Source organism: Grammomys surdaster, unplaced genomic scaffold, assembly GCF_004785775.1.
Source record: "Grammomys surdaster isolate TR1022 unplaced genomic scaffold, NIH_TR_1.0 1164, whole genome shotgun sequence".
NCBI classification, from domain to species: Eukaryota; Metazoa; Chordata; class Mammalia; order Rodentia; family Muridae; genus Grammomys; species Grammomys surdaster.
In genome coordinates, this window is record NW_021605583.1 from 4,332,620 (window position 1) to 4,356,174 (window position 23,555).

Below are 23,555 nucleotides of genomic sequence, written 5' to 3' on the forward strand. Positions count from 1 at the left end.
CAGTCCAAGTGGAATACAAATGTGCAGTCTGTGCACGGGGAATACAAGTGTTCAGTCTATCCAAGAGGAATACAAGTGTGTAGTTTGTCAATGTGAATACAAGTGTGTAGTCTGTGCAAAGGGAATCCAAGTGTGAAGCCTGTGCCAGAGGAATACAAATGTGCAGTGTGTTCAAGAGCAATATAAGTGTGCAGTCTGTGCATGGGAATACAAGTGTGTGGCCTGTTCACAGGGAATACCAGTGTGCAACCTGTGCAAGAGTAATACCAGTGTGCAGTCTATTGAAGGGGAATACAAGTGTGCAGTCTGTGCAAGGGGAATACAAGTTTGCAGCCTGTGCAAAAGGAATACATGTGTGCAGTTTATGTCCCTGAAGGGCTGCTATGCCTTGGATGAGACTTTCCATGTGCAGCTGTCTGCAAAGTAACATTCTGCAGTTTTTCTAAAAACAAAACATTCTGTTGAAGGATGATGCCCCAGGAAGGGAATTCACACTTGACATCCTATTGCCTCCCAGTTGAGTTCCTGTTTTTTCCTGAGGTTTGTGTTTTTCCTTCCCTGACTTTGTGTATATATTGTACCTGCCCTGTAAAGGCATTGGCATTCTCTCATAACGGATGACCCGAGTCTGAGTCTTTCTGTAATCCCTTAGGTCTAAGCCCGAGCTCGGTACTGCCCGCCCGAGTTGTCAAGTGGAGGTCTTTGGAAAGTGAGGAGAACCTGACCGGATCCTTCCTAAAAGAAGCTGGCCAGCCGGCTCAGTGAGTGGAATGTATTGGAGAAGTGGTGTGGGATCAAACTGAAAGTAGTAAATAGCACTGTGTGAGTTTGGTCATTTTGATTGCACCATGGGACTAGGAGTTCCTCCCTACGAGTAGTGGCACAGGATGATGCAACTAAGAAACCCTTGCATGAGGTGGAGAATAGCTCCAGGTCTGGGGATGAGGGAGAAAAATCATGAAAACAAAAATTGAAGAATTACAAGGGGAAAGGGGAAGCGAGAGTGGACAAGCAAGTCAGTCCCCAGGTGGCAGCAGTGGCAGCTGGGACAGCACGACGACAGCCAGGACAGGGGCATTTCTGCTGCTACAGCAGCAATAGCAGCGGGTGGCTGCAGAAGCTGCATAGGCCACGGTCCGCACCAGCCATGCCGGATAAAAACAAGAAAGAGAGAGAACCACCAAAACTGGTGAAAAGTGGAAAAGGTTCAAAAGAAAGACAATATACAGCAGAGGCAGAGATAGCCAGCAGGAAAACAGCCTCGGAGCTGTCCAGTCTCTGACATCTACTTTAACAGAAGTACCAGTCCCTCAGCCAATCGTCATCCCTGTGAAGAAAGACAGATGGCAGAACTCTTCACGGGTTAATGCCAGCAATAATAGAGAACTGCAAAAACTCCCATCTTTACAAGATATTCCTCCTGTGGGTCAAGAGAAACTTTTCCTCCAGAAGCTACGTCAGTGTTGTGTCATATTTGCTTCTGACCTACTGAGTGACTTGAAATGGAAAGAAGTAAAGCAAGCTGCACTAAGAGAAACAGTGGAACATATCACCCACATCCGGAACGCGATCACAGAGCCCATTTACCCCAAAGCCGTTATGTTTGCAGTTAATATGTTCCGAACCTTGCCACCTTCCTCCAATGCTTCAGGAGCAGAATTCAACCCAGGAGGAGATGAACCAATGTTAGAAGCAGCCTGGCCTCATCCGCAGCTTATGAATTTTTCTTAAGATTTTTAGAGTCCCCAGATTTCCAGTCCAATATAGCAAAGAAATACATTGATCATAAGTTTGTATTGCAGCTTCTAGAACTCTTTGACAGTGAGAATCCTCAGGAGAGAGATTTTCTAAAAAACGACCCTGCACAGAATCCATGTGAAGTTCTTAGGCCTGCATGCTTACATCAGGAAACAGATCAATAATATATTTCATAAGTTTATCTACGAGACAGAGCACCACAATCGCATAGGAGAATTACTACAGATCCTGAGAAGTATAGTTAATGGATTTGCCTTACCACTAAAGGAAGAGCACAAGATTTCCCTGTTGAAGGTGTTGCTGCCCTTGCACAAAGTGAGGTCCCTGAGTGTCTACCATCCCAAGCCGGCGTACTGTGTCATGCAGTTTTTAGAGAAGAACAGCACCCTCACTGAACCAGTGGTAATGGCACTTCTCAAATACTGGCCAAAGACTCACAGTCCAAAAGAAGTAATGTTCTTAAATGAATTAGAAGAAATTTTAGATGTAATTGAACCGTCAGAATTTGTGAAGATTATGGAGCCTCTTTTCCAATAGTCAGCCAAATGTGTTTCCAGCCCTCACTTCCAGGTGGCAGAGCAGGCACTCTATCACTGGAATAATGAGTACATCATGAGTTTAATCAGTGACAGTGCAGCGAGAATTCTGCCCATCATGTTTCCATCCTTATACCGCAACTCAGAGACCCACTGGAACAAGACAATACACGGCTTGATATACAATGCTCTGAAACTCTTCATGGAGAGAACCAGAAACTCTTTGATGACTACACCCAGCAGTTCAAAGCAGAGAAAGTCAAAGATAAGCTAAAAATGAAAGAGCGAGAAGAAGCATGGGCTAAAATAGAAAATTGAGCCAATGTAAATTCCCAGGCACTAAAAGAGCGTAACTCAGGAGTGTTCAGACTTTGTGTGACACCTCCTAGGAAGGAGATAAAAATTTAGACCTTGAAAATGAGAGAGACAGAAGGTTTTAGAACAGCAGTTGTCCTCTCTCAGGCTGTGTTAGCAACAGAGAAAGAAGAGACTGTTTCAGAGCCCTCCTGGGATATGACCTGCTTTCTCTCTGGCTCTTACAGGAGAAATCCTTAGTTCTGCTTTCCCTGTCTATTGTCTGTTCTTAGTGCACCGATCTGTTAATTGTCTGACTTTGTTTCATTGTTTGAATAATTGTTGTTCTATGTTTTATGTTAAAAAAGTGTTTATTGGGTATGATTAAAAATTTGCAGCCAGGCGGTGGTGGCGCACGCCTTTAATCCCAGCACCTGGGAGGCAGAGGCAGGCGGATTTCTGAGTTCAAGGCCAGCCTGGTCTACAGAGTGAGTCTACAGAGAAACCCTGTCTCGAAAAAAACAAATCAAAAAAAAAAAATTTGCAACTTTGATAATAGAAAGTTGGTTTAACTAGTAACTCAGAGCTGGAGAGATGGCTTAGCCATTAAAGGCCAGACTATAGTAGAAAGAACACATTTAACTTTGAAAAATTATTTTGAAAAAGCAAAAGCGGGGGGAGGGTTACCTCACTTCATGCAAGATTATCCTTTATTTTATATATTTTAAATTTTTTTATTAGTGGATAAGGATGCATTGTCTGCAGCAGACAGACATTGGAAACGAGCCCAGAAGGCACTAGACTTAGTGAAATGGAAAGAATTGTCATCAGGTGTATGGAAAGGTTCTGACTCTGTGTTAGTCAGGGTGAGAGGTTCTGTTTGTGTTTTTCCTAAAGATGCTGAAAGTCCTGTTTGGATTCCTGAGTGTTGTGTGCACCCTGTCACTATGCAGCCTCACCGAGGCAGAGATCTACTGGAGCCTTGTGAAGAACCTCCCCCCCACCCCCGTTCTGATGTCAGTGGGGATAAATAGCTTGGCCTGGCCAGTCATAGTTTCCACCAACAGGACTACTGAAAAAAGCTGCAGTGGGATTGATATTTCTTTGCCACTTTTGCAGATAGCAGATCCAGTCCCAGGCAATTACTAAGCAGGTGCTCATGTTGCTGGCATTAAAGAACCCTACTGCCCAGGTCTGTCTCAGCCTTTACAGAAAATAGTCAATGACGGGCAACTCCTTTGCAGTCCTTACCTACCTAGACAGGGGCCCTAAGGCTGGCAGGGATTCCCAATGATGGGTAATTGGTATTGACAGAAGGCGACCTAAGACAGACGCTATTCGCCTATAAAATAAAAATGGGGGAACTGTAGGACCCCGAAGGGCTGCTATACCCTGACTGAGACTTTCCGTGTGCTCCTGTCTGCAAAGTAACATTCTGCAGTTTTTCTAAAAACAAAACATTCTGTTGAAGGATGATGCCCCAGGAAGGGAATTCACACTTGACATCCTATTGCCCCCCAGTCGAGTTCCTGTTTTTTCCTGAGTTTGTGTTTTTCCTTCCCTGACTTGGTGTATATATTGTACCTGCCCAGTAAAGGCATTGGCATTCATTCACTCATAACGGATGACCCGAGTCTGAGTCTTTCTTTAATCCCCTCGGCCTACGCCCGAGCTCAGTACTGCAGGCAGCACAGGAGCTGTCATGCAGTCTGTGCAAGAGGAATACAAGTGTGCAATCTGTGCAACGGGACTACAAGTATGCAGTCTGTACAAGAGGAATACAAGTTTGCAGCCTGTGCAAGAGAAATACTAGTGTGAGGCCTGTGCAAGATAAGAGGCAATAGCAACACCATTTGCCAGGAGGAAAACAGCTGTTCATGTGCCTGACTGTCAACTATAACCAAACGAAAACCCAAAACTTCTAGTTTTATATTCTCATTATTGACCACACAGCTCACAACATATCGTGGGAAACATCTAATCTCACAGAACATGTTTCAATAGAAACATAAACATGGGGCACATACAAGGGACTAACTTTGCGAGACTTTTGGGGGTTTTTGTTTTTTGTTTTCTTAAGATAGAGTCCCCTATAGCACAGGCTGGCCTTGATCTCATTTATGCACATTTTAAAAAGCAAAAAGCTGAGATTTAGAGGAATAGAGTCTCTTGCCCAATCTCACAGATCATAAGTAGCAGAAGTAGAATTTAAAGCTAGCATTGGTTTCACAGGATTCTGCTCTTCTACCTGTACTCTGTAATCTGCAAGCTTCAATTTACTGTTAGGAAGACAGGTGGTGCCAGCCTGTGTATCAGCAGGTGGGAAGAGGCAGATAGGTCAGAAGTTCAAGGCCAGCCTTGGAGTATACTGAACACAACAAAGACAAGTCACTGAGGGTTTCTAGACACTCTGAGGTGAGAACCGTGGCATTACAAGGCTCTAAGAGGCAGGGGACTCCTGGGCAATCTGGTCCAGCTGGGCACTCCTGATCCAAAACCAGAAATGCATCCCAAATCTACAACACTTTGAGCACCATTTAGGTGCAGTAACTGCACAGCCTTCAAACTTCCAACATTCTGGATCCCCAGCAAGCTCAGCTAAGACAAATTACAACCATGTCTCCTTCAAAGAAAGTTCCAGAAATGCTTTTAGCTCTAATTTCCTGTACCACTTTCTCATTCTCTGGCTGGAACCTCTATGGTGTCTATAAAGTCAGAAGGGAAAAGTCACGCTGATAAAGACACAACTCCTAGAAACCTACCTTCTTCCCAGGTCGGGGACTCCTTCGAGGTGGAGAGAGGTCAGAATCGGAAGATTTGGTCCTCTGTCTTCTCCGGGGTGGAGAGAGGTCAGAATCAGAGCTCTGGTGTCTTGGTCTATTCCGTGGTGGTGACAGATCTGAATCAGAATCCTGGTGCTCTGAATTTTTTTTTTTCCGTGGAGGAGAAAGATCTGAATCAGATGCTTTTTGGCAGACACCTAAGTAGAAAAGAACAAAGAATGACTATGATATCTCCTAGGTCAAAAGCTTCTATGAAATCTGTGTCTAATAGAATCTAGGGATTAAAGAATGAATTAAGGATGGGGATGGTTCAGTAGTTAAAGTGCCCACCTAGTATGTCAGACTTGGTTTTGGTCCCCAGCACAAGAGAGGAAGGGAGAATAAATTAATCTCAGAAGAATGTTTAAAGGAACTTACCAAGCTGGGTTCATTGTCTTAGCCATCCTATGAAAAAAACATCACTAACCAAAACACAGGCACAAGTGACACAGAGAAGAACAAAGGCAGGGCTCTATTTCCTGGCCACCAGTGTCTGGTGACTCTGAAAAGTGTATGAGATCTCAGACACTGGTCCATACTGTTGTCTTTCCTCTGCCACCCTCTTCAGAACTGGTAGAAGAGCTGAGTTGGTCCTGTGCAGTGTGACAGAGTCAGGAAGACCTGGAGTATATGCCATGCCCCAGAGTCAAGAGTAACAAAGTAATTTCAATTTATAATTAAAACTGTAGCTAGAACAAATGAAGTAAAAAACTTTTCCTGCATGAGCCTGTTCTAGATGACAGTGTCACCAGTCACTTCCTGAAAAGCTGCCACATAGCAGGTACTAGGTAGTAGCAACAGCTACACATTCTGACCTAGTAAATAACTGCTAGGTTTTCCAGGAACCTATCAGTTAAATCCCCAGGAGATCTAAGAAAAGAAACAATCCAGGGCTGGAGAGACGGCTCAGCAGTTAAGAGCACTGACTGCTCTTCCAGAGGTCCTGAGTTCAATTCTTAGCAACCACATGATGGCTCACAACCATCTGTAATGGTATCTGATGCCCTCTTCTGGTGTATCTGAAGAGATCAATAGTGTACTCATACACAAAATAAATCTAAAATAAAAGAAAAAAGAAAAAAGAAATAATCCACAGTTGTGCCATCAGTATATGTACAAGATGATTGTCAAACATCCTCAGAGAAAACCCAGGGAAAACTGTTAAGTGGAGAGAGCAGGCAAAATTACACAGGCAACAAGTATGTTCTGCACAGCTAGGCCCAACTACACCCAACACGCATACCAAAACCACCCAAGGACACTGGCTACAATATTAGCAATGATGTTGTCTAAATGACACAATTTTGTGACACTTTTGTGTCTATACAATTCTGTACATAAGTGTATTTGTATGTATTATTATTGTATGTGTACATGTGTGTATGAGTGCAGGCATCCACAAGTGGAGGTCAGAGAATGACTTTCAGAAGTCAGTTTTCTCCTTTTCCAGCACTGGTGAAGAAAGACTGCTTTACCCACTGAGCCTCTGAGCCCAACCCATCTGTGCCTTTTTATGGGTAGAGTGAGTGAGCAAAAGGACATCAAACTTCCCCCACCCTTTTATTGTTCAACTCTCCTAAGTCCAATCTCTCATTTTTCAAAACTTTCCAAAAGAAACTCGTCCTTACACTCACAGGGATGAAGTTCCTGTTTTGCACAGACTTACGCTCACCTTTAGAATCAAGCTGTTTCTTAGCCCCAAAATGGGCCTTTGCTTGTCGTTTCCGTGGAGGAGAAAGGTCAGAGTCATGCTCGTACTTGCTGTTCGTGGAGAATGATGGGTGAGAGGGTCCTACCCCACTCTGGGATACAGTCTTGCTAGGGGGTCTTTCTGCAGCTTTACTATTTTTGGCTTTGGGCAGTTCCAAATCAGGGGAATCATGACGTGTCCTCCTGAGATGTTGTGCACCTGAAGAGTCAAGAGTCCTTCTATGCTGGGCTGCAGTAGGGGAGTAGTTGTGGGCCTGTCTTGGGGAAGAGGTATCTGAGGAACCATGATGGCCTCTCCTAGGAGATACAGCTGAAGAATTACGATGAGACTTCCTACGGGGAGAAGCATCTGAGTTATGGTGGACCTTCCTGGGAGGAGATGGATCCGGGATGTCATGACGAACTCTCCTGGGAGGAGATGGATCCGGGGTATCATGACGAACTCTCCTGGGAGGAGATCGATACGGGGTATCATGACGGACCCTCCGGGGAGGAGATGGATCCGGGGTATCATGACGGACCCTCCGGGGAGGAGATGGATCCGGGGTATCATGACGGACCCTCCGGGGAGGAGATGGATCTGGGGTATCATGACGAACCCTCCTGGGAAGAGATGGATCTGGGGTATCACGGTGGGCCTTCCTGGGAGAAGATGGGTCCAGGGTATCATGAAGGACCCTCCTTGGAGAAGAGTCTGGAGTATCATGACGGACCCCCCTGGGAGGTGATGGATCTTGGTCATCATGATGAAAATGTCCATCTTTACTGTGGCCTAAACACAAAAGCAGACAGTACGAGTCCCACAATGTGTTCTGGCCTAATGGCACAGAGGGTAACAAGCCCCACTTAGGAGACAATTCCTTTATCACCTATGTATGAGAAATGAGCAAACACCAGGAATATTTTGTAGTTAAATAGATCTCAAGAAGTAAGATCCACTCACAGTGGCCTGGACTATATATTGAGACTTTGTGTCAAAGGTTTAAAAAAAGAAAATAAGAAAGAAAAGGAAGCCAGGCAGTGGTGGCACACGCCGGGCAGTGGTGGTGCATGCCTTTAATCCCAGCACTTGGGAGGCAGAGGCACGTGAATTTCTGAGTTCGAGGCCAGCCTGGTCTACAGAGTGAGTTCAAGGACAGCCAGGGCTACACAGAGAAACCCTGTCTCGAAAAACAAAACAAAACAAAAAAAAACAAAACAAAAAAAAAAGAAAGAAAAGGAAAACACAAAGAGTGCAGGAGGAGGGGATGGGAAAGCCTTGTTTATGGAAAGTCAGAATAGAGAAATAGTCACAAGTAAAAGACACCCTGGCTACGGGGGGCTGTTTCATTCTACAACTGTGGGAAACCTGGGCTCCATGCTCTGACAAGTCAGCTTCTAATGTTCCATGCCCTTCTTCTGAAGTCCTGACATCTTTTTCCCACCATGTTTTTCATCATCACTGACACAAAACAAACCATGCATTCCTCTAAGGCAAGGAAGCAGAAGGGACCTACCCTGGAAGTGAGACATATAGTTGTGTTTGCTGCCAACACTCACCTCCCAGAAGCTTCCACTTGGCACTGGAGCGGAAGGCTTCCATCTGCTTTACCTCTTCTGGACGCTCATCCACAAACTCAGCCACCTGCAGGAGTAGGGGCATTACAGTAAGGAAAACCCACAGAACCCAGCCAAGGAGCACTTGTCTCAAGAGCCTAAAGCCATAGCTTACATGCAGAGAATTGCCTGCTTCTCCTTGTGATCGCATGACTGACTTCCACCGCCCATCATGAGAAGAATATCATAGCAAACAGTGCTAGCCGGAAGATCAAAACCATTTTCTGCTGAAAATGTATCATGTCCATACCACTGCACAGTCAGAACATTAAGTTGGGAGCATTTGTATAAGCACCATAGAAGAAAACAGTACCACACAGCTCTCTGAGTGTCACCTCTCCCCTTGCTCAGCATCAAGGCTGAAAAGCTTGGATCATTTCAAAGTTCTGACAAGAGTCTCCACAAGATACATACCACAGGCAAATCTCCATCCTCTTCCTCCTCCTTCTCCAGCTTAGCGGTAGAGATAGCTGCCCAACCCACATCATCATCAACAATCCGCATTCTAGACGAGAATAAAAGACTCAAAAAGGAATTCATTCTGGGACACGGGTCTACATACATTTACCTGTTGTTCTTTGATATTTATTTAGTGTGTGTGTGTGTGTGTGTGTGTGTGTGTCCGTGACGGTGTATGTATGTGCTATGACATGCATATGGAGGTCAGAGGACAACTTGCAGGAATCAGTTCTCTCCCTTCACCATGAGGGTTCAGGGGACTGACAGGTTGTTGGGCTTGTCAAGTGCAAAGCCAAGTCACTGGCTCCCTACTAGCTTTTAAAGTTAAACGTATGGCTCAGTGTTCGTCTGTGTGTACTGGACTGTCAATTTACTACATCACTGTCCACCTCTGGCAATATCAGCAATCCCCTCCTTCTGCCAGACTCACTCTTCTCGCTGTTAACCATGAATCTTATTTTCTCTGGGCCCCAGCCTTGAATAACTTCCTTGGACCTATCTTTCTTGCTCACTGTCTCCTACTCCCAGAGTAGAAATACTTCTACACACTCTTAGAATGTTTCCCTTTGTATTTATAAGCCCATATTCCCATTAAATTCTACGCTCCAACAGCCAAGGACTAAGGCATTCTTTTACTTATTGCCTTGTTGTTGTTGTTAGATAGTTTCCCTATAGCTAGCTCTCAGCTCTCTATCCTCCTGCCCAGCCTCCCCTGTGCTGGGATTATAGACATCTACCACCACATCATCCTACTAACTCATACATTTTTTTGTTCATCAAGGCTTCCTCAAACAACTGTCATAGGAGAGATTCAGTCCTCCATTCCCATGGACTCTGCAACTGCCAACTCAACCAACCACAGATTAAAAATACTCAGGGGAAAGAGGAATAGCCAATGTATTAAACAGTACAGATTTTCTTTGGTTACAATGGCCCGTACAATGTCACTACTGGAATGAATACCATCTAAGTTGTAGTGGGTTTTTAAGTAATCTAGAGATGATTTAAAGAGGATGTGACTAGTTTACATGAAAATAGTGTATCATTTTGTGAAAGAGCTTAATAAGTACCTATGGACTCCGGGAACTGGTCCCCCAATTACTGTAAGATGGTGCATCCAATAAACGTGTGCCACACTGATAAACTATGCTGCTGAGAGGTTATTTGAAATGTTGGGAGCACATGATACAGCTTTAATCACCACAACCATTTCAGACAAGTAGTAAAGTGCAAGATCACTTTAAGGACTAGGACTTGAGTCTCGGAGAGATGAACTCTCTTGTCCTGGACCACTCAGGCTATAAAGCAGCCCAGCTAGGATTCTAATTCTGATCAGTATTGTTCCAAAGCTTCAACTTTTCCCCCTGCATGGCATTGCCCCTTCTTCCAAGGATATCAACCACACTGAATTTAGCACTCGCCTTAACAGAGGCTCAACTTAACTGATAACACCATGAAGATTCCATCTAAAATTAATGTCATGCTCAAGTTCCAAATGAAGATAAATGTGGGGATGGGGGAATAATTCTACCCAGGTCAAAATAGATCATGATGCTGTCCCAGAGAGAGGATGAGCCACAATTTGCATCCTATCCAGTAATCTCTTTAAACCCATAAGTTCTTAGCAGACCCAAGCCGGGTGGGTAAGAATTGAATTAGCCTCCAGAGTTTCAACCTTGTATCTAAAATAGTACCTTCAGTAAGCTGCTAAACTTAAGGCCGCTGCTCTAAAGTCTACAAACATAGAAATTTCCTTTGTTCTGGGGGTTGATGTTGGATCTCCTATCCCAACCTTTCGAGATCCCAGTGGCCAAGTTACTAAAGGGTATTTCATCTGAACTCTGTCTCAGCACACCTCTTTAGAACCTGGAAGTATAGTATTTAAAACCAACGGCTGCTTCGTTACAATGTTCTGAAAGTAGTTACATGGTCAAACTTTTTAGAAAGAGGTCAGGCACATGATGTGAACTGTCCCCATGTTAGTTGTTTACGGTTAGTAGATGTAACAGGACACGGGTTTTTGATTCCAGATCAGTTCCTGGTACTTTGGAACCTCCAGAAAGAGACTTTTGGATCTTAAAATTAAGAAAGGAAGGAAGGACGGACGGAAGAAAGGGAGGAAGAGAGGGGAGGGAGGGAAGGAGAAAGAGAGAAAGAGAGAAAGAGAAATAAAGTAAGAAAGAAAAGGGTTTTGAATTAGCTCTGCTATTCTCGGGGCCCAACTTTCAATCTGTACACGGAACGACCTAAGGCTACAAACGTGGGGAGAAAGTGAGTTCTAGCTGCCTTTAACACAAGGAAGACGCTGCTCCAGAGGATGAGGTCTGAGCTGCCAGTGGCGGCTACAAGCCCGCCCCGGGAAAGTGGAGTGGGGCCTGGGGTCGGGCTGGGGTCGGGCTGGGGTCGGCAGCGCTCGGAGCACCGGGGTCGGGCTGGGGTCGGCAGCGCTCGGAGCACCGCGCGGGCCAGGACGAGGAAGAGCTGCGGCCGAGGGCGCAACCGGGTAGCGTGACACCCCACCGGTCCACTCACCCCTTGCCGCCAGCGCCTCCCGGCTTCGGCCGTTTTTTGCGCCGCTTGCGACCGGACTCTGGACCTCCTTCCAAGCCAGCATCTGCCCCAGACAAGTAACGTTTCAGATACTCAGCCTTGGAGACCGGCGGAGCTGCCGCCATGGCAGCGGCGAAGGCAGCGGCTCGGCGAGAGGGACAAAATTCTTCAACGAGAAACGGTAGGGGTGGAGCCAAAAGCGGAAGCCTTAGGACTGGGACTTTTGTACCGCTGAGCTGATAGGCGTGAGCCTAGGCAGGCTCAAGGGTAGCTAGCGTGCATGCATCTGGGGCTGGTTGTGTTTTCCTGTGATGAGGCATCCGTATGACAGCCTGCAACCCACATTGTCCCAGCTGAGAAGCCACAGGCCGATGTAACAAGATCCTGCCCTGGCGGCGTCAGGGCCAAAGTAAGGAGGAACACCTGTATGAATGTGAGACCTATCATAGCTGTACCACGAAGAGCAAATCTTAAACAGCATTTTCTATTGTGCCAAACATTTCATAGTATCCAGTTTATTAGTTTAATTCAATCACTTTATTTCCCCTTTTGGTGGGAAGTTTGTTGGAACAGGCTTTTAAGGAAAGTCAAACCCCATCCTAGTATTGTGACTATGAAAATGTGATAGGTTTTATCAAACCTGTATTGACCTCCTCACTATGGTATCTATTGTCTCTCAAGAAAATGACATGGGCAGCGGTGGTGCACGCCTTTAATCCCAGCACTTGGAAGGCAGAGGCAGGCAGATTTCTGAGTTCGAGGCTAGCCTGGTCTATAGAGTGAGTTCCAGGACAGCCCAGGCTATACAGAGAAAACCTGTCTCGAAAAACCAAAAAGAAAAAAAAAAAAAAGAAAAAAGAAAATGACACAGATTTGTTGTCAGTTTGGCAAAGAAAAGAAAGCTAGTTGGAGTCTAGCATTTCTTCTATAAAGACTTTAGTGTTTTGTGACTCCCCACCTAACCCTCACAATTGTTTCCTCTTCTTTTATTTATTTTATGTATATGAGTATACTGTCACTCTCTTCAGACACATCAGAAGAGGGCATTGGATCCCATTACAGATGGCTGTGAGCCTTGCTGGGAATTGAACTCAGGACCTCTCTCGAAGAGTAGTTGGTGCTCTTAACTGCTGAGCCATCTCTCCAGCCCCTAGTTTTCGGTTTTATTAGCCTCCTTTAAAGATAAGAGTTTGGATAAGTACAGGAACCCATACATCTTCCTACTGCCTGGCTCTGATTTTTGCTAACAGAGGCCAACCAAGGATGGTACAGGTTATCCAATTTGAATTTGTTCTGCCTTGAGACAAGGATTCTCTGTGTAGTCCAGGCTGTCCTGGAACTGGCTCTTAGACCAGGCTGGCCTCAAACTCAGAGACCCACCTGCCTGTTCTGGGATTAAAGGTACGTGCCACCCTGCTTTCCAGACTAAGCTGCATGAGAACAACTAGATGCCACACAAGTGTACCAGGCTCAAAGCAGACAGGATGGTCTATCGTTGGAGTGAATGAGATGCTGCTGCCTCTGACAGCTCAGTGACAGCAGCCACTTGACGAAAGATTTGTTGGGGAAACTAAATTTTTTTTCTCTTCCTACTTTCTTTTCATGAAGACAGAATCTCACTACAGGGCCCAAGCTATCCTCAGTCTCCTCAGTGCTGGGGCTGCAGGTGTGACTCCATGTGACCCAGCTTAGGCAGCTGGACTCTAACACCATGGTATTCAGTATGGACATAAACACAGAGACAAGTATCGTTTAAAAGCCATCACTTTAATGTAAGCTTCTTCACCTGTGTCTGCAAGGCCCCTCCATTATTCTTCCCTGCTGAAAGTCAGTACTTCATATGCCTAAAGCGAGGTCAAACTTGTATTTCACTTCCCCAGGCTTCAAAGGTTCGGCACTGGAGGCCAGAGAGTTGACAGGCAAAAGGTGATGGCAGACCGCATGGTGTTTCTGGGGTTCCTCTCACACCGACTTAAAACCTCCAAAAGAAGGTTGAGGAGCACAGTAGGCCCGCAGCTGCATTGTCTGCTGCTTAGATTTCACTCATCGTTTCCAACAGTAACAAGTAACCCTGCAGCGTGAGTGGCACTGCAGCTGGCCTGTGAGCCGCCCACTGCTACCGCTGTGGGGCCAGGCCTGCCTCGTAGCCCTCTGTCTTCATGTCGTTGAGGCCAAGCTCCTCATTCTGGTCAAAGGTGCGCTTGTACCGCTCCACCTTCATCTCCGGATCCTCTTCAGGTGCGTACACATTCTGCAGGGCCAAGGGCAGCCAATCAGAGCCTGTGCGTCCCGCCGTCCCCTCCCACTGCTAATTCCGAATCTCCTAAGAAATGCACAGGATTTGTAGGGTCTCTAGAGCCCATGGCTACACAGTCTGCAAAAGTGTGTGTGTGTGTGTGTGTGTGTGTGTTGGTATCAAACCCAAGCCCCTGTACATGGTATACAACTGTTTAATCCTCCAGTTCTAAGTATTTTTATACATGGGACTTCCTATAAAAAAATGTAGCCAAAGCTGGTGATTGCTTATAATCCCAGCACTCTGGAGACTGAGGCAGAAAGATTATAAATTTAAAGCCCGTCAGGCTACATAACAAAGGCTTGTCTCAAAAAAAAAAAAAGAAAGAAAGAAAGAAAAAGAAAAAAAAGGTGGGCGGGGGGAAAATACAACAGTCTTTTTTTTTTTTTTTTTTGTTTTGTTTTGTTTTGTTTTTTGCGACAAGGTTTCTCTGTATAGCCTGGGCTGTCCTGGAACTCAGTCTGTAGACCAGGCTGGCCTCGAGCTAGAAATCCACCTGCCTCTGCCTCCCAAGTGCTGGGATTAAAGGCGTGCGCCACCACTGCCTGGCTAACAACAGTCTTAATGATATAAATAACTTAGGCCAGTTTGGCCAGGCCCATCAACACCCATTAATACTAAAGTAAGGATGGGGCCCCAGGTTCGAACCCAACACCACAACCAACAACAAAAGTTTGCTGTAGTTCTCTATATATCAATTGCCATATGCTTGCTTGCCCAGACAGCTTGGCACCTCTTGGCTTTCCTGTCCTGACCTCTGACAGGTCCCCATTACTCCTCACTTCAGTCAGAGATGCAGAATGGGAACCCCACTGCTGAGGAGGATAAGAATAAGAACAAGACAGCAGACCCAGGAAGAAAAGACCCTCCCTTCCTGTGTATCCGCTCTGAACCTAGGGCGCGGAGCACGCTAGCCAGGGAGAGAGACACTTAACTCCTTGCCTTTTCTTCACGTTAGTTTATCCTAACACAGAGTCTCAATAAATTGCACAGGCTGGTCTTGACCTTTCCATCTTCATGGCCTCCTGAGTACCTAAGAGTGCAGGCCTGCACTAGATCTGGCCTGTTTACCTTTTGTTACACACACTTGAAATCCCAGTACCACCACCTTCCCCTTTCTTCCTTACCAGTCCTGCCCAGAATCCCAACTGAAGACTTAGAAGCCAGGCTTTCCTTGTTAAGGGCTATCATGCAAATCTATGAAGTTCAGAAACTACATCTCTGTAGAACCACCAGGAAGGCCTAACTTACCTGCAGGTAACTGTTTCCTGCTGGGTCATTCATGATAAAGTGGGCCTTCATCTTGCCCTCGATGATCTATAGGAGACAGGAGGACTTAGCAGGTAACTCTTACAAAGATCCTAGAAGGAAGAGGCTATGGCTGCCAGATAAGAGCCAGTCCAGCTTACAAGGTGCAGTTCCCAAAAGTTTAAAGAACAGGGAAATCAGGATTACAGAAATGGCCCGGGTCCTCTTACCTGGCCCAACTTCTGGCTAAACTCCTGCAGTTTCTCTGACTGGTCAGGATTAGAGCTGTCACCCAGTGTGAATGGGTTCTTGGTTACCTGTAGCACACGACAACTGGATTACTACAACACCGACTGTATGGGTCATTACACTCAACCACAAACCAGCGGTGGGGAGCAGTGGGTGCCCAGTAGGAGAAGCCTGGTCTCCATTTCCCACAATGCCTTGCTGACTTAGGGGAGGGGAGGAAGGTGGCAGAGAACAAGACAGGAGAAGATGTCTGTGAGACTGCTTTGCCAAGAAGGAAACTGGCAATAGGAAATGGAATCCACAAGAGTTCTTACAGTACCTAATCCTAATCGGGAAAAGAAATACAATATACAGTTTACAAAGAGAAGCCAGGCATGATTACACGTTGGCCTGTAGTGCCAGCATTGGAAGGCTGAGGCAGGGGGACAGTGACATCAAGGCTAGTCTCAACTACATGGCAAAGCCATCTCTCAAATAAATAAAATAAATACACTTATAAGATCTAATACAGTTATACACTACTGTTTAGAAAATACCGACAAGTTAAGTCTTCACATATTCATGATAGATGCCAAATTTTGTAATGAGAAAAATGACTTCGGATGAAACAATAGCTATACTGTCCCATTGTTAGCCTTGAGAATTTCCATTAAAAATTCCTATAACAAACTAACTTCTCTTCATAATCCATGCTTAAATCTCTTGAACCGCCTTTAAGGCAAAGAAACCCCAGCTATAAACAACAAAACAGAATTTTTTTTTGGTAGGGGCATTTGAGACGGGGCCTCAGGTTAGCCTCAAATCCTGTCTTCTTGCCTCAGGTTCTCAACTGCTGGAAGTATAGGCATACGTCATGGTACCTGGAGAGACCATGCTTTTCCGTGCCACACTGCTAACAGAAGCTATGTTCCACAGTCTACACTCACCAATTCTCGGATGTCTTTCAGCAGTCCTTCTAGAGTGGTGAACTTGCCCCCAAGTACAGCCATTCCCAGTTCAAACTCGAGCTCTGGGATTTCCACACTACAGGTCTCAGACTGTAAAACAATAGGTCAAATTAAGGATTAAATCACAGGATGGCAGCGTAGTTTCATCCAAGTGCCCTTGTCTAGTATTAGAGAGGTCCCAGGTTCAATCCATAGCACCAAACAGATGGACAGACATACAGAGAGACAAACTGATTTAAACTAGGAACCAAGAAAGCCAACCAAATTAATAAACCAGTGACAGTTTGAGGACAAAGTTAGAATGCTAGTTTACTCTCAATACCTGGCTAAAAGCCAGGGACTCACTCCCCCATCTGAACCAACACGAAGCTAGCATAATAAACTGAAACTAGGTCACACCTACAAACTACCTTGTCATTAGGGTCAGAGAAGAGCCCATATGGAAACCAATGGAAACTAAAAAGCAGCCAAGTCATTGCTCAGAAAGATTGGGGGGCCACCTCCTGAGTCTGTAGTCCCAATCATGGAGAAAGCCTACGGAGGGTCACTCAAGCCCAGGGAAGTTATGGGGTTATGGGGTTTTGTGTTCTTAAACACTAAAATGTTCGTTTTCTTGAGACAGAAGCAGCTGGAGTATGATGACGGCTATTTTCCAAGAAGGCTGCTACCTTGAGGAGATCTCTGGTCATGTCTGAGGGATCTGTGATGTGGAGGGTGATTCTGGTACCCAAAGGTTCTACAGCTCCTCCGGACTTCACCTGTAGAAATGATGGTCAGGGACAGCACCAGAGAAGGCCCCAAGCTTCACCCGGTGCCACAAAGTCCTTGTCTTTATGTACGTTCCCACTAACTTCCCATGGCAGCCTTGTAATCTAGCAAGGGCAGCAGTGATGGAAACAAAAACCATCAAGAGTCCACAGGAACACTGTGCTCGGCCCTGGTAGCATGCCAAATTGAGACTGAATTGCCAAGAACCCCTGAATATACCTTTAAAAAAAGAAAAGAAAAAAAGAAAAACCTGAGACTGTCAGGGGATGAAAGAGACTTGTAAGCATTTCGGTCTGTCATTGCATTCACTGTCATAGTCATAGAATTCAATCAGGGCTGGGACGTAGCTCACTAATAGTGTGGTTGCCTAGTCTGCATGAGGCCTCAGGTTTGCTGTCCATTGTTTCCCCCACCAAAAGTTTAATCAGCTTATGCTCAATACACTTTAGGAAGGAGGGCCTACAACCTCCACAGCAGCCAGCAAATCGATTCCCAACAGCTCCCTTGAGTTCTTCACTGAGTCCAACCTCCAGCCCTCTGAGCAACCACAGCCCTTCCACAGGGTCAGTTTCCCATCCATCTTGCAATCTATGGTATTTCCAGCTTCTCTTCGGCTAATCCTCAGCTCCTTCAGTGGCTCCTCCCCAACGCTAAGTCCCCAAAAGACCCAATTACAGCTTATGCCCATCCTCAAGTAGGTCTTGGAAGCTAGGGGATTGCTACAAAGGTGTTGTCCCTCTGCCAGTCTTTTTCCTCAGCAATGGAGCCCACCCACCTCATTAGTCCGATGCCCACAATTCTCACAGTTGGTGGCCATGATGATAACCTCTTTAAAGTGGGGGATTTCTGGAAGATGGAGTTAAAGAAGTCCATCTGCTTCAAAGAGAGCAAAACCCCTCCCTCTGCCAAGTCCCACGCAAACAGATGCCGGACCCAAGACTACAATAAACAGGTCTTGTGTTCACAAACATGAAGACCTGGCCACACACAGAAGGGAATGCAGTATGTAGTCTCAAAGGCTCATCCTCACCACCGAGGATCAGGCACTGGCTTTCCCTGAAGGGAAGGCTCCCGTCTTTAATACAATGTCCTGAGTCAGCTGAAGAGCGACCCAACTGCTTGATGAAAGATACGGACAAGCTTCATGTTGGTCTGAGCTGGAGCATTGCACTCTGGGCAGTTTGTGTTGAACTGGAGCACCTAGAACGTAATATGGGGGAACAGACTGAGCACCCCAACCCATTGAAGCTGAAGACATTCCACTGGGGGCCACCCATGTGAGTTGTGACAGTGACACAGGGAACAGACTGAGCACCTCCAACCATTAAAGCTGAAGGCACTCTGCTGGGGGCCACCCACGTGAGTTGTGACAGTGACACACTGGGCATTTGTCAGTCTCAACCCACAACTCCACTACGTTTTCAAAGGAAGCCAACGCCACGCACTTCGTTTCTAAGGTCTTCCTCTTCCATCTTCTCTTCTGGTGCTTCTGCCTAAAAGAACAGAGGCACAAACCCCAGTGTTGGCAGACAGACCTCAGCCCACAGTAGACCCTGCCCTACTTAAAGAAGGAGAGAACACCTCTGCTCCCTATAAGGTGCCAACTCACAGGATGGACGGATAGAGAAGCCAAAGCAAATCCCCAGTCAAGGGGAAGAGAGGGCTCAAGGATGGGTTCCTGTGACTGACACCTGCCATGTGACGCTCACCACGATTCATAACGTGAGTGTGATGAAAGGCCATGACAGGATGCACTGAGTGGTGGTGGCAGCAACAGCAAAGTGACTTTAGTGACTCCAGGGAACCCAGAACACAGGACAACTCCGAAGCATCCCCCTGACTTGGTCAGTCCACTTACTTGGAGGCCCAGCGTCTCAGCTTGCTGTGGGGTCCGGTCATAGTACGTGATCACCAAGGCATTATCTTTCTGGGGAGCATGTGGGTTTTCTACAAAGCTGTTTCCCGAGGGATCATCGATAATCTAACAGGTAAGAGAAGAGCAGGTAAGAGCAAAACAAACCATGTACAGCCTCCACCCAGCACTGGACCATGCTAGAAAAGTCCTCGTCAGGTTTTAGTATTTTGAGGTTGGGCTTCAGCATAGCCCAGCTGGGCCTATAACGTGCTATGAAGTCAAGGATGAGTCCAAACTCCTGCTCTTCTTGCCTCGGCTTGCCAAGCTCTGTGGTTACAGGCATCAGTCAGAGTCAATGGACCCTGCCCTCCCTCCTTACACTGAAAGCGGCTGCAGTCGCTCAGTACTTACCAGCGTGAAAGGGGAGGCCATTTGCTTTAGGTCTTTCAGTTTACCGATGAACTCATCAATTCTTTCTGCTATGGCACCTTCCGTTGCCTGCCAGGAACAGAATGAAAGGTGTGGACTTGGCAGTACACCTCACGCCCCAACCCTCCGACTGCTGCAGCCCTTTTGTCAGATCCTTAACATCCATCTTAGACTGGGAGCACAGGGACCCCAATTTCACAGTCAAGACACAAGAAGCATATCTGAAGTTTATAAATGGTGCTGGGGTAGGAGGTGAGGCTTATTTTCTTATTTATTCTCCCACTGCACCGTAACTGTCTCCATGGGGAGCTGTTGCTTCTGGCCTACAAAGGTAACTACCGCTGGGCGGTGGTGGCACACGCCTTTAATCCCAGCACTTGGGAGGCAAAGGCAGGCGGATTTCTGAGTTCGAGGCCAGCCTGGTCTACAGAGTGAGTTCCAGGACAGCCAGGACTACACAGAGAAACCCTGTCTCAAAAAACCAAAAAAAAAAAAAAAAAAGGTAACTACCATCACATATACATCACACCCACACACAGGCACATAACAAACAATTAAAAATAAATTCCTTCAGAAATCCAAAATTCTGTTATACCTCTCTAGCCAGTTAGAGACGGATGACAGCATGTGCAATTACATTATTTTTATAGTAATAAGTATAGATATAAAAGAATACTCAGGAAAGTAATTTTACATTATCTGAAGTGAAACATGAGTATACAGGGGGGTGGGGACACATCACAACACGGGACGGGACAGGACAACACGGAGAACTGGCTCCTTTATGTGCTTTGTCAAAAGGTTCCCCAATGCCGGGTGGTGGTGGCACACACCTTTAACCCCAGCACTTGGGAGGCAGAGGCAGGAGGATTTCTGAGTTCGAGGCCAGCCTGGTCTACAGAGTGAGTTCCAGGACAGCCAGGGCTATACAGAGAAACTCTGTCTCAAAAAATGAAAAAAAAAAAAAAAAAAAAAAAAGGTTCCCCAACATTTGATCTGCTACACTTCAACGACACAGAAATCTGACTCTATTTCGGCACAAACTTTAAGGATCTCTTGAGTTGCTACAATCTGATAAAGATCTCTGCTCGTCCCTGCTCACCCGTCGTGTGGGCTGGTCCTGTTCCAGGCCAGAGATTGCGCGGCTGATGAGTCCTTCAACCGTGGTCAGAGCTTGTGAATGAAACATAAAACAAGTGAGTGCAAGCAGGCTATCACTTGTCTGCGTAGCCCTCAGCAAGTTACCTGAACTCTGCAGGCCGCCTTTTCCTCATCTATAAAGTTGCAAACTAAGCACACCATGGCCTGCCTTACTACTGGGACTCTCAAGAGATTTTACTGTAACTTTCTATTCACATTAAAGCACGAAAATCCACCATAACTACATGACCAGGCACAAGCCACTAGGCCTGCCCGACACCAGGCTTTGCAAGAAAAAGGGAAACATTTCATCAAGGTGTGAACAGCTCACACACCTGATTTTAAAACTCACCTCCCTTCTGGCTGAAAGCTGGAATTTCAAAATCCAGCTCTGGGATCCTTGTGGTGGCCGAGTCTGTCTTCACTACTTCTCTGTTCATGTCCTAGACAGAAAGAAAGGCATTCTACCAAAAGAGGTCGGCAATATACAGCTGGAAATAACCAGACCATCTCTCCATCAGAAGCCAACCCAGAAGTTTCTTCTTCTGGCCTTCCATTCAGAAAAGTCCAAACTACTTCAAGATAGTACACATGGTGTCAGCCTGACTACCCAGAAGGTAAGTACACCACCCATAAAGTCCAGCTCTTTCATTCCATCGCTCCCACAAAATTCACAAAGCACGTTCACCACTCAAAGCAGCCAAGCAGAGGCCAGCACCACCAACACCACTGCCAAAGGAGGGCACTAAGGGCTTGGTAAAGGTCTGATGAAGGTCCGCTGGTCTGAACCAGAGTTAGTGACACTGGCCTCCAATGCTCTCTCTGAAACTGTGGGGTACCTTCTCTGGTCTACACTCACCTCTTGGCTCCTCACGGTCAAGGTGTAGCGCACTCCCTGGTCCTGGATCCTGCCTGCTGATTGGATCTCGGTGTTGTTCCAGCCACAGTGCTCGCAGGAAAAGGAGCTCACGATTATTTCTCTAAAGAAGGGGATCTTGGTGAGCAGAAGTCGCGTCGTGCCCTAAGGAAGCAGAAGCACCGTTGGGGAGAAAAACTTCACCTTGTTTACGCCCTGTACTCCAGAGCTGCCTCTGGGTGCAAGGCTGGGTGGTCCCCCTGCCTCAGACTCACGTTCCGGTAACAGTTCATGCACAGTGACTCGATCTCGGTGGGCTGCTGCTCCTCATCCTCGGCGCTGAGGGGCCGGAACAAAGGCCCGGTGGCTGGTGACCCAGCCGCAGCGGGCGAGGGCCCGACGGCAGCTCCCGGGGGTCCGGGCTGCACAGCCCCGCTGGCAGACATTGTCCCACGCGCAGCTCAGACGGTAACTTCCGGCTTCCGCGGAGCCCGCGGCCTCACTTCCTCCAGCCGCTGTTTCCCGCCCCTTCTTAAAGAGGCCGCAGACCCTGCGCTTCCTGGGTCAGTCTCTGACAAAGACTTCCGGTTCCTGGACTGCACTTCCGTAGCTAGATAAGACGGCGCTACTCTGATCCAATTCGGTGCTTAGCTTGCTAATTGTGGCTCCTCCACACGGGTAGCCTCTTTGTCCCCAGGTCTATGTAAAATGCCCGAGGACAAGGGTACAGGCTTGCCTTGGAATCCCTTAGGCTGTGCCCTCAAAACTGTGGCCAGACCTTGCCTGGGTCCCTGCTCCAGTTTCCTAGCGTCTCCCCTCCCTGCCTCTCTCTTCCCCCAGCTCATTTCGGTCCTCTTAAGCACCGCCCCTAACTCTAAATACACTGCCCTGTTACTACTTATTTATTCGCACCGCATTCATTGACTTATCTTGTTTCCTAACAAAACCCCCTACTTAATCGGTTTCTTTCAAGTTTCCTTTCTAGGACTTCTCTCCACGTGTTGGACCACAACCCAGTTCCGTGGCTGAAACTGGCTATATCTCCAATGTCGAGGATAACAAGTGTGTGGTTACGTGGTGCCCAGCTTCATAAGGGTCTGTAGTGGGGAGGTATCAAGAATCTTGTGCAGGGCAGGCTGAGCTGGGAAAAAAGGGTGCTAGACAAAGCAAAGAAGTATAGAAAGAGGCGTGTGTGCTCTCCTTCCCCCACCCCCCGTCCTGTGTCATCACTGGTCCCCGGTGATCTTTGATATCTGAGTGTGTATACGAAAGAGGGTTGAGAGTTTTTAGGTCTCTGAGCATGTTGTTAATCCTAGCACTTAGAAGACAGAGGCAAGCAGATCTCTATAAATTTGAGGCTAACCTGATCTACTTAATATGCTCCAGGCTAGCAAATACAACATAGTGAGACCTGTCTCAGAGGGAGGTGGGGGGGGAGGATTTTATCCATCCCAAGAAGAGGGTCCAGAAGGCATGAAGAATCTGGAACACAGGACCATGGGTGAGAGGATCCCTCAGGGATTTCAGGTGAGCAGGGCATACGTCTTCAGTGACAGTGTACATGCTGTCCTGTGATGCATAGACACACAAGACAGCCTACCCCTCTACACACACACCACAAATGTGCCAGCCATTGCCTAGCCAGGAGTCCTACATCAGAACTCACCCACAGTGGACCAGGAGTGGAAAAGAGACAGAACAAGCGAGCAAGGGGTGTGAGTGGATGGTGGGTGTGTTCTGGGGCAGAGGGAGGAAGGCGATTGCTCTCAGACATAGTCCAATGAGAATCACGTCAGACCAACAAGGTTCCATCACGAGCATCTATTTCATTCCAACCAAAAGTCAGCGCCACCCTGAGGGTCAGGAGGTAGCGACTGTACGAGGAGGAGGGCAACAGTTTGCTCTGCACAGGGTTTTCAGAAGCCCTCACCATGTGGGTGGTTCAGTTCCCTCTTTGGGTTCAGAGTTCTCTAAGGAAATAGGGGCTCTGCCCCATCCCATCACTGACCCAGCAGCAGGACCACCGCCAGGGACGTACACAC

General features: G+C 46.8%; 2 protein-coding genes across 2 annotated transcripts in view; both read right to left on the bottom strand.

Moving 5' to 3' along the window:
• Positions 1-11,862, bottom strand: part of Bud13 (BUD13 homolog) — a 37,873-nt gene extending 26,011 nt beyond the window's left edge. The window contains exons 1-6 of the mRNA XM_028783669.1: positions 11,708-11,862; positions 9,131-9,221; positions 8,660-8,744; positions 7,083-7,892; positions 5,351-5,568; positions 2,368-2,564 (exon numbers count right to left, since the gene is read on the bottom strand). Of these exons, the coding sequence (XP_028639502.1) occupies positions 2,368-2,564; positions 5,351-5,568; positions 7,083-7,892; positions 8,660-8,744; positions 9,131-9,221; positions 11,708-11,850 (1,544 nt within the window). The 5' untranslated portion in view covers positions 11,851-11,862. The remainder of the gene's footprint in view (positions 1-2,367; positions 2,565-5,350; positions 5,569-7,082; positions 7,893-8,659; positions 8,745-9,130; positions 9,222-11,707) is intronic.
• A 1,609-nt stretch (positions 11,863-13,471) lies between these two features.
• Zpr1 (ZPR1 zinc finger) lies at positions 13,472-21,974 on the bottom strand. The gene is made up of 14 exons (XM_028783704.1): positions 21,789-21,974; positions 21,517-21,678; positions 21,010-21,100; positions 20,620-20,690; positions 19,500-19,586; positions 19,092-19,214; positions 18,679-18,726; positions 18,367-18,433; positions 18,009-18,079; positions 17,134-17,223; positions 16,445-16,555; positions 15,500-15,586; positions 15,273-15,338; positions 13,472-13,976 (listed from the first exon to the last, which is right to left on the bottom strand). Exons 1-14 carry the CDS (start codon positions 21,957-21,959, stop codon positions 13,842-13,844), a joined length of 1,380 nt encoding a protein of 459 aa, XP_028639537.1. The 5' UTR covers positions 21,960-21,974; the 3' UTR covers positions 13,472-13,841.
• Positions 21,975-23,555: the final 1,581 nt, after the last annotated feature.